Source organism: Ranitomeya variabilis, chromosome 3 (assembly GCF_051348905.1).
Source record: "Ranitomeya variabilis isolate aRanVar5 chromosome 3, aRanVar5.hap1, whole genome shotgun sequence".
NCBI lineage: Eukaryota > Metazoa > Chordata > Amphibia > Anura > Dendrobatidae > Ranitomeya > Ranitomeya variabilis.
The window spans coordinates 68,036,521-68,053,901 of record NC_135234.1 but is presented as its reverse complement, the minus strand read 5'-3'; the positions used below and the strand labels follow the sequence as shown (position 1 = coordinate 68,053,901).

Below are 17,381 nucleotides of genomic sequence, written 5' to 3'. Positions count from 1 at the left end.
CAGTAGTCCCATCAGCTAACACCAGTGACCGGAGGTAAACTTCATACATCCGATCACAGCTGAGCGCTCCTGCTGTCTTTTGACAGCCTGGGTACTGTGGCTCTCTGACCAGTGGGGATGATTTCCATGCCAATCAGAAGTGGTGTTTACCGCGCTATCATGCATATGACAGCGTGTCAAACACTGTATTGTCTGGCTCCCCATTCAAGTGAATGGGGTTCGGGTCCACTCTGCTGGATGACAGGCTATATGGATGCATCATGCAGCCTGCCATCTAGATGTAGCAGAGTCGGGTGTGATGTCACATCTGGCTGTCCCTGACTTTTCTGCAGCAAATACGCTGCAAGAAAAGTCAACCTTGAGTATTTGCAGAGTATTTTCACATCCATTCAAGTCAATGGGTGGAAAACACTGGAAAAATACTGAAAGAAGTGACACGTTCTATGTCCAAAAAAACGCTACAAAGCACAAAATCCTGATGACAAAAAAAACAATGTGTGTGAATGATATTTCAGAAATCTCATAGGCTTTGCTGGTAATAGAAAAAGCACCTGAAAATTAGCATAAAAAAATGCCGCACAAAATGCTGCAAAAATGCCCAGTGTGATCATCCCCTTACAGTTCTCTTGGCTGAACACTATGTTGAGGTTCCCATCAGCATCGCCGAAAAGCCAACAAAATCCCAATAAGCTATTCACTATTATGAGGAGGATGGAGTCATTTTGGACACTTTCTGTCTTCTGTCCTGGTCGGACACATATTTGTGCATGTCAGAAATAGGTGACCAAAACTGTTTTTTTTCGGGATTCTGATGGAAACCCTGACTCAGTTTTCATCTAAGAGCACAGTATGTGTGTGAACCTAGCCTTAGATAGCTATCAGCTGAACAATCATTTGGCTGACAGCTACTTGTTTTGAAGCTCAGCCAAGTATTTCTGCATTTTCTATGATAAAGCTGCTGCCATACTCGGCTGGCAGAAGTTTATCTTCTTTTGGAACAGATGCATCGGCCATTGAAATTCAAGAAACCAGATCCTTCGGTTCCACAACATCATCTGCTGAGGAAGAGTCGGGATGCCCCTATAGACATTACATGGTTGGCTGATTCTGTCAAAATCAGCGAGAGTCTCCATATCCTAGCAAAAAAGTATAAGCGAATGCTACGAATTATTTTTTATATGTGCGTTTTGATTCTTTTAGCATGAGAAGACTACAGATTGTTCATCCATCAAGTCGCTATGCCTCAAGATGGAGCAGTTAAATAATAAAAATCATATGTGGACCATATGTAGATCCCACGTTTACCACTTTCTATAGTTAAAAAAAAATAAAAAAAGATCTTTTCCTAGGCTTTATTCTGTTCTTTTCTTAAAATGCCTTACATGTTTTAAAGAATAACTTAAAGTGGTTGTCCACTACTAGGACTACCTCCCATGCCGGCTCCATTCCAGCAGTGTTGGGACTCGCGGTCCTGGGGCTGTGATGTGCTGGAATGGCGCGTGATGCCCGGCGCGCAATCAGAGTTGGCGTCACTGTCACCACCTTCGGACAAACTGAACATGAAGAGGAAGTCCAGGATGAGCTGTAGCCCAGGCTTCCTCCTCATGTTCAGCTCGCACGAAGGCGGAGACAGTGATGCCAGCGCTGATTGGACACCGGCGTCACATGTCACAACATCGCATCACAGCCTCAGTACCGTGAGTGTTGGGAAGAGCGCCGTCACGGAAGGCGTGTATAGGTTTTATTTTATCAGGGGCAAACATGATCATTTAATTTAAGAAGGGATTGTCCTTGTAGTGGATAACCCTGTGAAGGGTTAAACTAAGATCAAAATTAAAGCGGGCTTCATTTTGTGCTTTTCAACTCCATCTTGCTGCTTTGAGATAAATTCTGTTACTAGGCTAAAGTTCATAGTTGTTATGAGACCTTGATTGTTTCAACCTGAACAAGATATGAGACTGAGGGTGTATTGTTCTACGAGACCTTGACATACAGGCTGTTATGTTATTTTCCTATGTCACGTAGACACGGCCATACATGTAGTTTCCTGTTTTCCTGCATTCTTATAGGTTAAGAACTGTGAGCGTGTTCTTATGTCAATTGGCTGAAGTATAATCTGCAAAAATAATAAAAGAGATGACACAATAAACGGGGGTTTAGGGCTTTGCCTTTGATCTCCCCAAACAGAGACACGTCTCCGTCTGGTCATTCTCAGTTGCCAGCAATGCCCTGTGGATCAATTTGAAAATCACTGAGTCAACCGTGAAGGGTCACTCCAGATCCTCCCCCAACAACCCCTTTATCTGAAGTATAAAACAACTCTTCTCCATAGCAGCCACATTCCTATAACATAGTTGGCAACATATATGTTGGTAATTTAGGAACTTTTCACTCACATTTTGAATTGCCAAACTTGAGCCAGAATGCTGTGAATTTTCTGGTATTGTTTAGGAAAAATTGTGACAGTCACAGCGAATATGCTACAATATACTGTATATACTATACCATCTAAGATACCTAACATGCTACATTTTTTATAGAGTAATAATAAAAAAAAATTTCCGGTGAACTCATTGCACAGATTATAATAATAAAGCGGAATAACAACTTTTGTTGGAAAAACTCAGTAAGAGAATTTTATACTGTCTCATTCCCGACAACTCTGTTATTCCCCTTCAGGCAAATACCAAAATGTTATATAAGCAATCAATAGATCGCAAAGTGAAGTCTCCTAGTGGGACAAAAAAATTAAATACATTTTTTTTTTAAACAAAAAAGTTCACAATAAAAAAAAATAGAATTCCACATATATGGGTTTTGCCACAGTTGTAATCAGCTGAAAAACGAAGCTAACGTGTTACTTAAACTGTGCAGTAAACTACATAAAGTGCAGGAAAGAAAACAATGGAGGGTATTTGACAAAAAGAAATATTTTTCTTTACCATGAAATTTACGTTTATGGGGTAAAAGTAGTAAAACATGAAAAAATTGTATATATTTGGCATTGCTATTAGTGATGAGCGAGTGTACTGATTGTTCGGATGTCCTCCAAGTATTTGTTAGTGCTCGGAGATTTAGTTTTCATCGTGGCAGCTGAATGATTTACAGCTATTAGCCAGCTTGATTACATGTGGGGATTCCCTAGCAACCAGGCAACCCCCACATGTACTCAGCCTGGCTAGTAGCCGTAAATCATTCAGTTGCCGCGATGAAACTAAATCACCGAACACTAACAAATACTCGGAGGTCACCCAAGCATGCCCTGGAAAACCCGAGCAACGAGTACACTCACTCATCACTAATTGCTATAATTAGACCAATCAATAGAATAAAGGCAACTAATTATTTATCACAAGGCAACAGTTTAAAAATAAACAAAATGTAAAAAAAATGACAATTTTTTTCTCCACCCCATACAAAAAAGTTATCCAAAGCTTATCAGTAAACTATACAGTATGTACCCTAAAGTTTTGCAGATGAAAAATATTAATTCCTCTCCTAAAGCAGGAATTTGCACAATTGTTTACATAACATTGCTTATCCAATTATACTTAAAAAATGTTTATACAATTAAAACGTAATAAATGCTAAGGATGATATTTAAAGATTTCTCCATCCTTAACTATATAATGACTGAATGTCGATGCTCTAGGACCTGGCGATCACATGATCGCTGAGTTCTGGGTTATTTGACGGCATAGAATGAAATTACTGTGCAGAAAGTTTATTTTTTCCATTTGCTTTGCGTCTTGTCAGGCAGGTTCCATGATGAATATTCCCGAAAAAGGTGTGTGCGACTCATATTGAAGTCTATGGTAAGTGTGCCGTGTGTGACTTGCATCTAGTGACAACAAATTCAGCACATTTGCAAACATGTGTGACTCCGTGTTGCAGTATGACGCATGTTAAAAGCGCGACACCTCAGGAAATCCTTCCATCCAATGTTGCAATATGTCACTGAGCTTCCATCGTCTTGCGATGCATGTCACCATGTAGTCTCCACCAGAGCCGGACTTGGACTACAATTCAGGCATGACATTTGAAGTTACACAGGCCCACTTGTCACATGGTGACTGTATAATATCTTTGTACACTTGTAGGTTACAAGAAGTGAGGGGAGTGTAACATGACTATATAACAGATAATTACAGCTGTATCCAGCATTACAGCTCGGTCCTATTTATTGCTTTTAGTTGCGGTACCAAGAAAAGCCACTACTTTACCTACATAACTGGATCTCGTAGATAATGAAGGGATGAGACAACCAAAGGCTATGGAACCTCATTCTGATGCTCCATAAATGTTGCCTACAGCCACTTTTGGTTCCGCTGCGCAGCACGAGACCCGGTGACTCTGAAGAGCGGTGACATCAGTAACATCACCGCTCTTCAGATATTCTGGGTCTTGCGCTGAGCTCGGCATCTGTGAAGAGCGGTATTGTTACTACCGTCGCCGCTCTTCAGAGTCGCTGGGTCTCGCCACATCTGGGCTAGTAGTGGGGGTGTCTGATAGACACCTCTCCATTACTTACACCAGGGATTGATAGCAGCTGACATTACTCAGCTGACATCAACCCTATAAATCATGACACATACCAGAATTAAATGCTCTGGCGGCTGGGAAAAGTAGTAGAGTTAGCGCTATTCCCAGGCACCAGGTGCTAACTACAACTGTCATCATCCTTGCCTGGTCTCCCTGCGAAGCATTTCTGCTGTATTTTCATGCGCTGATCTCAGGCCACTAAACGAGTGTGATCGACAATACTGAAGTCGTTCGCTTGTTTCCCGGTCTCTTTACACCAACAGAGAAAGAATGGTGGGGACAGAACAATCACAATTAGATCAATCTGTCCCCATACAGTATCATGTTATCAGCAGCATATCTACAGTTTACACTGGTGATGTGCTGCTGAGAACAAGGATTTCTGTTCCCACATAAACAATCCAATCACTCGATGAATAGGCAGCATTTTGCTTGTTTAGTATTATACACCCGATAGTCCTCCATATATTATAATGTGCACCTCAGTCCTCCATATAGTATAATACACTCCTCAGTTCTCCATATAGTATAATACACTCCTCAGTCCTCCATATAGTATAATACACTCCTCAGTTCTCCATATAGTATAATACACTCCTCAGTCCTCCATATAGTATAATACACTCCTCAGTTCTCCATATAGTATAATACACTCCTCAGTCCTCCATATAGTATAATACACTCCTCAGTCTTCCATATAGTATAATACACTCCTCAGTCCTCCATATAGTATAATACACTCCTCAGCCCTCCATATAGTATAATACACTCCTCATAGTCCTCCATATATTAAAATACACTGCTCAGTCCTCCATATAGTATAATACACTCTTCAGTCCTCCATATAGTATAATGTACTGCCACAGTCCTCCAAATAGTATAATACACTCCTCATAGAGCTCCATATAGTATAATGCACCGCCATTGTCATCCAAGTAGTATATTTCACTTCCCATAGTATAATTCACCCCAAAGTTCTTCATATAGTATAATGTATTCCCCATAGTCCTCAATGCAGTACAATGCAGCCCACATATAGTATAATGATGCCACTCCAGAGTATAATGCAGCCACCCCACAGAATATATTGTAGCCCCTGAGTATAATGTAACCCCCCAGAGAATATAATGCAGCCCCCTCATATGCAATAATGCAGCCCCTGCATATATATGGTAGCCCCCTCATAGAGAATAATGCAGCCCCCATAGAATATAATGTAGCCCCTCCATAGAATACAATGCAGCCCTCCTCATATAGTATAATGCAGCTCCCCAATGAATATAATGTAGTCCCTTCATAGAGTATGATGCAATCACCCCTCATAGAATATAATACAGCCCCCCATAGAATATAATGTAGCCCCCAGAGAATGTAATACAGCCCCCATAGAATATAATACAGCACCCCATAGGATGTAATACAGCCCACCTCCCCACAGAATATAATACAACCCCCCATGGAATATAATGTAGCCCACACAGAATGTAATGCAGCCCCCCCCCATAGAATGTAATACAGCCCCCCCCCATAGAATGTAATACAGCACAGCCCCCATAGAATGTAATACAGCACAGCCCCCATAGAATGTAATGCAGCCAGCCCCCATAGAATGTAATGCAGCCAGCCCCCATAGAATTCAATAAAGCCCCCCCAATAGAATGTAATACAGCACAGCCCCCATAGAATGTAATGCAGCCAGCCCCCATAGAATGTAATGCAGCCAGCCCCCGTAGAATATAATACAGCACAGCCCCCATAGAATGTAATACAGCCAGCCCCCACAGAATGTAATAAAGCCCCCCATAGAATGTAATACAGCCCCCCCATACAATGTAATGCAGCCAGCTCCCATAGAATGTAATACAGAACAGCCCCCATAGAATGTAATGCTACCAGCCCCCATAGAATGTAATAAAGCCCCCCCCCAGCCCCCAATAGAATGTAATACAGCAATGTAATGCAGCCAGCCCCCATAGAATGTAATGCAGCCAGCCCCATAGAATGTAATGCAGCCAGCCCCCATAGAATGTAATGCAGCCAGCCCCCATAGAATGTAATGCAGCCAGTCCCCATAGAATGTAATGCAGCCAGCCCCCATAGAATTCAATAAAGCCCCCCCAATAGAATGTAATACAGCACAGCCACCATAGAATGTAATGCAGCACAGCCCCCATAGAATGTAATACAGCCAGCCCCCACAGAATGTAATAAAGCCCCCCATAGAATGTAATACAGCCCCCCCATACAATGTAATGCAGCCAGCTCCCATAGAATGTAATACAGAACAGCCCCCATAGAATGTAATGCTACCAGCCCCCATAGAATGTAATAAAGCCCCCCAGCCCCCAATAGAATGTAATACAGCAATGTAATGCAGCCAGCCCCCATAGAATGTAATGCAGCCAGCCCCATAGAATGTAATGCAGCCAGCCCCCATAGAATGTAATGCAGCCAGCCCCCATAGAATGTAATGCAGCCAGTCCCCATAGAATGTAATGCAGCCAGCCCCATAGAATGTAATGCAGCCAGCCCCATTAGAATGTAATGCAGCCAGCCCCATAGAATGTAATAAAGCCCCCCATAGAATGTAATACAGCCCTTCCCCATAGAATGTAATATAGCACAGCCCCCATAGAATGTAATACAGCCAGCCCCCATAGAATGTAATGCAGCCAGCCCCATAGAATGCAATACAGCACAGCCCCCATAGAATGTAATGCAGCACAGCCCCCATAGAATGTAATACAGCCAGCCCCCATAGAATGTAATACAGCCAGCCCATAGAATGTAATACAGCTCTTTCCCATAGAATGTAATACAGAACAGCCCCCATAGAATGTAATACAGAACAGCCCCCATAGAATGTAATGCAGCCAGTCCCCACAGAATGTAATAAAGCCCCCCCAATAGAATGTAATACAGCAATGTAATGCAGCCAGCCCCCATAGAATGTAATGCAGCACAGCCCCCATAGAATGTAATACAGCACAGCCCCCATAGAATGTAATGCAGCACAGCCCCCATAGAATGTAATACAGCACAGCCCCCATAGAATGTAATGCAGCACAGCCCCCATAGAATGTAATACAGCACAGCCCCCATAGAATGTAATGCAGCACAGCCCCCATAGAATGTAATGCAGCCCTTCCCCTTGCAGTGTCAGCGTGAGGCAGAGCGGGGAATGACGGGAGAGGGAGCGTCAGCAGACGCTCTCTCCTCCATCATTGCATTCAACTGTATAGTATAGTTGAATGCGGGGCGGGACGGGCGATCGGTGGGGGGTGAGTCGGCCCTGGCGCCGCTGATAGTGGCAGCGGCCCACTCCTGGCACCGGCCCCTCTGGCATTTGTCAGAAGTGCCTGATGGCCAGTCCGGCCCTGGTCTCCACCCTTATGGCAGCTGCAGACGATCGTATTATCGGATCGCTCTCGGACCAATGTTAGTCTATGTGGCCGTGCACATGTACGATTTTTTCCAAAGGGTTTTCCAACACTGATGTCATTTTTTTTTAAAGATGGTTTTATTTATAATTTCTAAAAAGCCCCTTCCCCACCCCCTAAAAAAAAAAGTTTTCGATTTAAATAGAGTTCCAGTAGTGTCCACTGCAGCTCTATACTGTCGTTGGGACTAATGGAAATACTAGATTGTTCAGCTTGGTCAGCCCCAGACCCGAGGATGGAGAGACAGCATGCCAGACTGCCGTTCCATTTAAACGAAGGACTAAAATCATGTTCTTGTGATTACTGGAGGTCCCAACTGAGGATCTCCATTGATCAGGCCCTGATCATCTATCCGGTAAGTTGTAAATGTAGGATAATATGTTTAAACTTTTGGAGTAGTAATATAGGGTTCATTTTATGCTTTGGGTAGAAACATTGTTTGTCTGCATATGGAAAATAAATGAATTCTCATTATATTAGGTGGGTTTAGCATTACAAAATAATCTGTCTTCATGTTTTTGCTATGTAATCTGAGAGCACCATGATGAACCTGATTCCAGCCATGTGTCACTTACTAGACTGTCTTGTGCTGTTTAAATACAAATAGTGTTTTATCAGCAGGAGATTATCACTATAGGACTAGTTGTCTGATGCCTCCTGGTCCAACCAGCACTGACTAGCAGCGCTCTGTCACTATACATTGTACAGAAAGCTGACAATCACTGCTGTAGTCGGGGTTAGATATGGCTCAGCATCTGAGCTCCGCAGTGGAGAGATTGTGTCATAACTGCTGCACCCAGTAAACTAAGCGACACATTGCTGGAATCAGGCTCTCTGTCCCTACGTCATGCTGCAAAAACCTGCTGACAGATTCCCTTTAATAACTGGAGGGTTCAATATTTCTAGCTCTTTTGGGGACTGTGTACTTTTGCCTGATTAATAACATGCATGCATCTGTAGTATTTTGTGTAGCGCTGGCTTTTATTTTTCCATCTTTGACTCGGTTTCCCACCTTAGCATTTCTATCTCATATTCCGTACTTCAGATCCATTATTTCAGCACAGTCTCTGCATAAAGTTGAGGCAGACAGTAAGGCCCCATTACATAACATTAATAACAGCACTTGAGCCACAATATTCTCCGCTCTTCAGCCCCTCACATGCCTGGAACAGTATGAAGTCGCCTCGTCTGACATATTTCATATGCCGCATTATCCGCTCAGTTTTTCATTCCCCTTTTTCATCGTATAGGATTGTGGGTCATGTCCTATATTATTATAGAGGTTTTTACCCCCCGCTATAATAATGCACACCCGCAATACAGAACGCTAGGGAATCCTTACAGCCTCCTCTTATGAGACCTAAAAGGGGTCGTCTCATTACAATCATTTACTAAAGGGAGGGAGAACTCTGGAATACAGCTGGTTAAGTCAGAGAATGCTGCTTTCAGTTGGGATCTAAGGCGTAACATTTCTCCTTGTGGAGACTGACATGCCTAGCCTGGCATTCCAGTGTAAGGAGGCTTGTAAGCCAAGAAATGATCCCCTGGAAAATTAAATATGCTTTTAGTTGGGACCTAAGGGTTAACACTTCTCCTTGTGGAGATTGACATGCCTAGCCTGACATTCCAGTGTATGGAGGCTTGTAAGCCAAGGAATGCTCCTATGGGAAATTAAATATGCTTTTAGTTGGGATCTAAGGGGGAACACTTCTCCTTGTGGAGACTGACATGCCTAGCCTGGCATTCCAGTGTAAGGAGGCTTGTAAGCCAAGGAATGCTCCCCTGGGAAATTAAATATGCTTTTAGTTGGGATCTAAGGGGGAACACTTCTCCTTGTGGAGATTGACATGCCTAACCTTGCATTCCAGTGTAAGAAGGCTTGTAAGCCATACAATGTTCCCCTGGGGAATTACATATGCAAATTTCAACTTAAGAGAGGAAGAGGACTTGAATTCTGGTGCCGCCTACTGGCAGACAAAATCATGCAAGTCAATGTCTGTCTTTTAAGGAACCTTGCCATATGACTTAGGAAAAAATCCAAACCGGTACCTCGGTTTGTAGACACAGTGTTTTCGGGGTGGTGCCCCTCCTCAGTGCAAAGCAAGAGATGTGATTTGGCTTATGACTGGGATCTAAAGGGTAACGTTTCTCCTTGTGGAGAGTGACATGCCTGGCATGTTTCTAATATTCCCTACAGCCCCCACTACAGGAAAATGTTGGTATTGCATGAGGCCATTCAAACAAACAGCTGATAGTCTTATACAGGGACAGACTGGAATGACCAGAACAAGAGTCGATGTTGGTTAGCAGCTCTCTGTTCTGGCTTTTAGAGGGGATCCCAAGTGAATTTCCTGATGGGATAAGCTTTGTACAAGGTACTTTGGCTTCTTACATAAACATTGATGGACAAAGCCCATGTAGTGTAAACTAGTTCATAATTTTAATCTCAAAGGTTTGTGGGTTTGGACTTGCATTGGCCTAAGGTAAGACTATACGTACGGTCATGTGCCAATATTGATGACGTCCATTAGGTCCATCTACGATTCTCTCTGAAGGACCCAACCGTCCCCCCCGATAGTATGATCCTCAGTACAGATCTTCGCCTACATAATGCATCCTAATAACTGGATTCCTTCACATGTGATACAATTTATAGACCTAGGTCAGAAAACTAAAACCCATTCATCACAAAATGTATATTTCCAATCGTCAAACATAAGGTAAGTGTAGGGTTAGCGAGGAATGAGGAAAAGTTGGTTTTCATTCAATTCCCAGCGACTAGTCAAAAACATTGATCTGTAACCTTTAAAAATGTAAAGAATATTACAAGTATTCATTTTGACCATATCATCTCACAGTCATTGAAAAGTCAAATATTACTTATTTCTTGACATTCTGACATTCAAGATATATGGTTGAAAATGTCAACATTTAATAAAGCTTATGATTTTATCGATTTTTGCTTTTGTTTTGAAAATATCTATTCCGAGAACGGGATAAAAATCAGATTTCGGAGCGAGTGCTCATCTGTAGACACAAGTGTCACCGTAAACTCCCCGGGATATCCACTGGCCCTAATTAATCTACTTCAATCCATGGAGAACATCACCATAGAAAAACTCAGAGGCAGAAGAAAAGTTACAATCATGGATCCAAGCTTGGGGAATTGTGCCATAACATCAGATGACCATGTGCTAAAAATACGGAGTAAATTCCAGAATGCATAAACGAAAATAAAAGATGGAGGTAAAGGGGGAACCGAGATGATCAAGATAATTATCAACTTGTCAGACAATTACGAGGCATCATCTCGGATTATAAAGTAAAATCACTATAAATTAAGGCAGAAAACATTGTAATAATTGGATTAGATGGATTTATATTGAAAAACATAAAGTCATAAAAGTGCAGAAATATTTTCAGGTCGTAGTCTATAATAGTTCCATAAAGGGGCAGATCTGAGTGTCTAGTTTAACTCTTTGTGGCTACAGTATGTGAGTTACGCACCATGAGAACATACCATACCAGCAGTCCTATGTAAAATCACATTCAGTAATACCGTGATGAAAATTTCCAGCTCCTTTCTTTAAACTTTATTACATCATAGATTAAAAAATATGATTCTGATACAAAGCAGGAGTCGAGAAAGCGACGCGTTTCGGACCGTTCTAAGGACGATCGCATCTGTCCGAAACGTGTCGCTTTCCACATTTCTACTTTGTATCAGAATGATATTTTTTAATCTAAGATGGAAAAAAAGTTTAACAACATTTTTTTACCAGGAGCTGGAAATATATTTTTTTCAATTTTTTCCTCATCGTCACATACTCGGATCGTGATTTCCCTGCGCACTGGACTATGACAATTGGTGAGCTGGCAAAAAAAATGTTCTACCTACATGATGAATATTTCCAAATATATATTTATTATTGATTTTACTCACTTATTTAGCGCCGTTCATTCCACATTTCACGACAGGCATTTGTTATCACTGTCCCCATTGGGGCTCACAATCTAAGTCCTGTATCAGTATATCTCTGGAGCAGTATCTCTAATACGGGACTGTTAATTATAGATATATCATAGATACAGTATTTAGTGAAAAGTCTCCAATAGTCCACCATCTTGAGAAGACAATATCTCATGGAACGAAAATGTGCAGCCCTTCCCTATGAGAAGACCACCGCTGTAATAGACCCTTTTTGGTTACCCTATACATATAGATTGTCACTAAACCATTTTAAAGTGCACATATTGTATAGAAGAACACTTAAAGGGATAGTGCATGTATTTAAAAAAAAAAAAAAAAACAGGTTCTAAACCTGTAGTACTCCGGTACCCCTATAAACACACCTTGTCCATAGGGGGTACCAACATTGTCCTTAAATTGTGTTTTCCCTACTATAGGTGCACAGTATGCTCAATGTCTTGTAATACTTTGACATAATAGGAAATAGTTGTGGAGAAGTATAAAAGAGTAAAAAAAACAAAAAAAAAAACTATATATTTTATATGTTGCTTTTGACCATTTTGTGCACTTAGTAAATACTTTACTATTTACCAACCAAAAAAAATAGAATTTATAACATTCCACATACCATAAATACCCCTTAAAGGGATATTAAGCATTATTTGGTTGGTTTCTTATAGCACAGAGTGACCTTTCCAGTACATGAAACCTATTGATTTCATCATGATATATCAGCTACTTACACAGATCATGTAATTTTATAGCAATGTGCACTTTTTTTTAAGAATGTTTCGGTAAATTGATTTACTATAGTCGTCCTATACCGCGTGCTCTCATATACTGTTTTGTTTTTTTTTTTACTGATGTCTTTAATTGAGTAAGGTGGGACAACTAGATTAAAAAAATACCAATCAACCCATCCGATTGTGCGTGTGCGACGCTATTTGTGCATCTGTGAGTTTGTAGTTTGATTTGAAGCGGTTTCTCGATTATTCTACCATTTTATTTTTACGCAAAGACCAGATATTGGTGCGATATGGACATGCACATGTCTGACACCATGATTTAACACTAGATATAGAACTATGAGCGCAGAATAAATGCCATAGTGACCAGATGCAACACTCCAGCTTGGGATATCCTGTGAGCCTATAAGAAAAGGGATCTGGTATTTGTCATGTAGAATATATCAGCATTATAGCGTTACATTAATATGTAATAGTAACACTGATAAATGTGTAAGAGGCCAGAAGACATAGTATCACATAGGATACAAAGCTGGTGAGTGTGTGGGAACAAGAACACATAGGAAATCACGTCAGGTCAATAATTCCTTCCATACTGTATCATCTATTATCCCAATTGTACTTATACATAAGCTCACGTAAAACACAAAGACCCCAAGACACAATAAAATGAAAACTTGCAGGACAAGGGAAATTATGCATCAATTGATGGTGAGGATGGGATGTGTCAGGGGGGAATACTTAGCCGCTTCGTAGTAGTATACAGCATGAATATTGCAGCGACATACAGCACCGGTGGGCACAACAAGATTAGCACGGAATGATAATGCATCGTTATATTACAGTGTGATCTGTGTATCTGCGTCTCTGGACTTTGCTTTATTACATGTCGCTGCGAGGATCGGTTGTATTTGCCTCCAGCTCACACAGTGCTACATAAGTAACAAGGTCACATTCACTCCATTGGAACCGTATGGATTCCTATTGGTCATCACAACTGGACCATGCAGCCAAGAAAGACAAATCCTCCTAAATACATGAGATCAATGTTAGAGTTTAGCAAAAAAGTGAATTCTGTTCCTGAAAGAGGCCGTTCTACTGGAGAGCCAGATTCTCATCTTCTACTTCCAAAGATAGAAGAATGGAAAAATACTGCAGGCTGCAGGAGCCAGTTGTGCCACCAAGGTAGCCAGCTTGACTTTTTCAGTGGCCAGCAACAAATTTCATAGACAGGTGTAAAAAGTTCTAGCAGGAAAGTTTTTGGCCCAGTTCTGCTGAACGTCTCTCCAGTATTACGTAAAAAGATATTACACATCAGAGTCACATTATAGTCATTTGCATTTTTTAGCCATCAGCTATCAATCTTTTATCTATCTATCTATCTATCTAGCCATTATCTATTTCTATCTATCATCTATTTATCTATTATCTATCTATTTCTATCTATCATCTACCTATCTATCTATTTCTATCATCTATCTATCAATCCATTATCTATCTATCTATCTATCTATCTATCTATCTATCTATCTATCTATCTATCTCTATCTATCCATTACCTATCATCTATCTATTATCTACTATCTATCTACCTCTATCTATTATCTATCATCTATCTATTTATCTATTATCTATCTATCTATCTATCTATCTAGCCATTATCTATCTATTTCTATCTATCATTTATCTATTATCTATCTATCAATCCATTATCTATCTATTATCTATTTCTATCTATCTATCCATTATCTATCATCTATCTATTATCTATTTATTATCTATCTATTTCTATCTATCATCTACCTATTATCTATCAATCCATTATCTATCTATCTCTCTATCTAGCCATTATCTATCTATCTATCTATCTATCTATCTATCTATCTATCCATTATCTATTTATTATCTATCTATCTCTTGCTAATAGCTATAATCTATCTATCACATATATCTAATCTATCTCTCATATCTAAATCCACTGGTCTCAGATACATCTGTTTATAGAAAGTTCACAGAAGAAGCTTCTATATTGGGATAAATGAAAAGTTATGCAAATGTGACCTAATTGTGACACCCTTCCTCTATTTAAGCTCAGGCAGTAAATTATTGATGAGATGTTTTATTAAACAGATATGCAATTATACAATTTAAATTACTTTAAAGGAGATGTATAGATTTCATTTAATATACTGAAAAGCAAAGAATTAGCCTAGGGAATAAAAAAACAGAATTAGTTCCTTACCTTGATTATCAGAGAAGTGATTGGAGCCAACAAAGTAGTTAATGAGTAGGTTCAGGAGGAGAGAAGCCCTCAAAACCAGAGTCCTCCCATCACAGGACCCCATGTCTAGTCGGCTCCCTCTGAAGATGCTCCAGCTCCTCTTCCTGTGCCAGTTTACTAATCCAACGCAGAAATAATTAGCGGCTCCGCGGGGGTGGAGCCCTGAGCCTGCCCACCAGTAGAAATTAGAAAAGTCAGTCTGCCAAAGTAGTCCTGTGCGAAACAGCAATGTATCCCAAACAGTCTTTCTAGATGCCTCTACACAACCTTTCTATGTCCCCAGGAATAGGATCATGTGCCAGAAGTCAGGTCAGGATCCCCGCAGGCAGTCCCAATGAAGTTACACTTTCTCCTGCACCTTCAGATCGGATAAAGTCTCCAGGTGTCTGGTCACCAGGACTGGATCGTCCACATACGCGGCAGCCAGTCTCCTGCAGTAAGAAATGTCCCTTGTTGGTTGCACCTTAGAGGTGATAGACGCACAAGCTAGTAGCGCAGGATAAGACGCACCAGCTCTACATTAGGCGCACCATGCAGCCTTGCCCTGGTCCCCTGAGCCTGTGGTTCTGTCGCCTGTGCAGTGCCATCGTGTAGGGAATAGCCATAGACTGGTAGCCAGTGCAAGGAGCCAGTAGCCCAGTGCGGGATGACCGCTGCTAGACAAGTGTTAATCCCAGCACAGACAGTACACGGAGCATTATGTCCTGAAGAAACTCCACCGGTGACGCTGCCAGTACCAGTGCTAGGCTGGCACAGGTCTAGCTGGCACCCTGGCTATTGGAGGTGCAGGGAGCAGGCAGCAGACAGTGTGAGGTACTGGCGGTGCATGATGGAGCCTGGGTGCTGGGCGCACGGACCCCCCACTGATCGGGCATTACAGGGGCACTGAGCCCTGCTCCTCGGCTGCACCTCGGCTTTGGGCTGCAGGTGGGAAGTTTGAAGGCTCCTGGCAGGACCCTCCCTTCACATGACAGAGCCCCCATCCCCCTCTCCCATCAGACAGCAGCTCGCCTTCCTCCCAAATCCTCTCCAGCAAAGTCAGTGGCAGGGAAATTCCATCTATCTGCCCACACTCCGGGGAATCGCGGCTCAAGGTTGCAGACAGGACATCTTCGGTGCCAGGCTCCTCATGGAGAAACTTGCCGCTCTTCCCCAAGATGTCATCAAGTTGACAAGTGACTGCTCCTCCATGTCTGACGCCCGGGCTCCATGTGATGGAGAAAGCAGGAGGTGAGCGAGATCCCGGGAAAGTCAGTGTGCAGCTTCCAGAGAGGAGGATGCGGAGACCTGAGGGGAGCCGGCTGCTCTGATGCGTCTCTCCACTGGAGGGGGATGCGCTGGGCAGAGTGGGCACAGGGGGGAGCGCTGGGCAGAGGGGGCAGAGGGGCGCAGCGGGCAGAGGGGGCAGAGCTGGGCAGAGGGGCACAGGGGGGAGAGCTGGGCAGAGGGGCACAGGGGGGACCGCTGGGCAGAGGGGCGCAGCGGGTAGAGCTGGGCAGAGGGGCACAGGGGGGAGAGCTGGGCAGAGGAGCGCAGAGCTGGGCAGAGGGGCACGGGGCAGAGCTGGGCAGAGGAGCGCAGGGGGCAGAGGGGCGCAGGGGCTTCCCTGGCTGCTGTGTGCAGGTCACATGCAGAGCTCAGCACTAGGGGGGTTCGCAGACCAGACAAGCCCCCTGCTCGGATGCACCAGGGCAGACCGTGGGAAAAGCAGGTGCTTCCTTCTGAGGCTGCACAGGTTCAAATGCATAAAAGCTGGATTCACTTAACCACTTCTCAATGCTCAGCAGAGATGGGGGGAGCTTTCCTTAAAGCTGCAGTGCCAGAGATGTCTGCTGCTGCTGCTGCTGCACTGTATCACTACACTGTCACCCACCAGTACATTTCATGTTAGCAGACCCCCACCTACCTGTGCCAGAGGAAACATGTAGTGCCATTTTCCAATGAATGCACTTTCCTCCAGGAACTTAAATAAAGATCTGCTTAATTCTAAGCATGAAAAATGCATCACAGAATATGTCCCATACATCATCACTCTGACATTACCTGTACGATAACCGCCCAAACTCGCCCTGTGCGCCAAGGTAGAAGACGATGGTCCCATGATGAGCTCTAGATCAGTTTTTGACACTGCAGAATTTCTGTCCCATTGTTTAAATTATTACTATATTATTTTTTATTGCGTTTCTGAGTGCGTTTTTTGCATGTGTTTTTTACGCTGTGATTTTTGTTTCTTGCTGATATGTCATGTTTTAAATAAACCTGCTTTGTTTCTGATGCTTCCTTTTATTTGGCTTTTACAGAATTTTATTGCTGTACTTCGGTGCGGATTGCACTTGTTCTCGACCTCAGAAACACACTAAAAAGGCACGTGCGTTTTTTACCTGCAGAACTTCCGCCTCTGA

The 17,381-nt window shown here is 42.4% G+C and overlaps 1 protein-coding gene across 2 annotated transcripts in view; it reads right to left on the bottom strand.

Annotated features, from left to right (window-relative positions):
* EPHA6 (EPH receptor A6) overlaps window positions 1-16,799 on the bottom strand; it is a 1,167,010-nt gene extending 1,150,211 nt beyond the window's left edge. Inside the window, exon 1 of one of the 2 annotated variants that reach the window (XM_077294107.1) lies at window positions 14,941-16,799. In XM_077294107.1, coding sequence (XP_077150222.1) covers window positions 14,941-15,043 — 103 coding nt within the window. In that variant the 5' untranslated portion in view covers window positions 15,044-16,799. The remainder of the gene's footprint in view (window positions 1-14,940) is intronic. The other variant, XM_077294108.1, reaches the window with a different exon arrangement.
* Window positions 16,800-17,381: the final 582 nt, after the last annotated feature.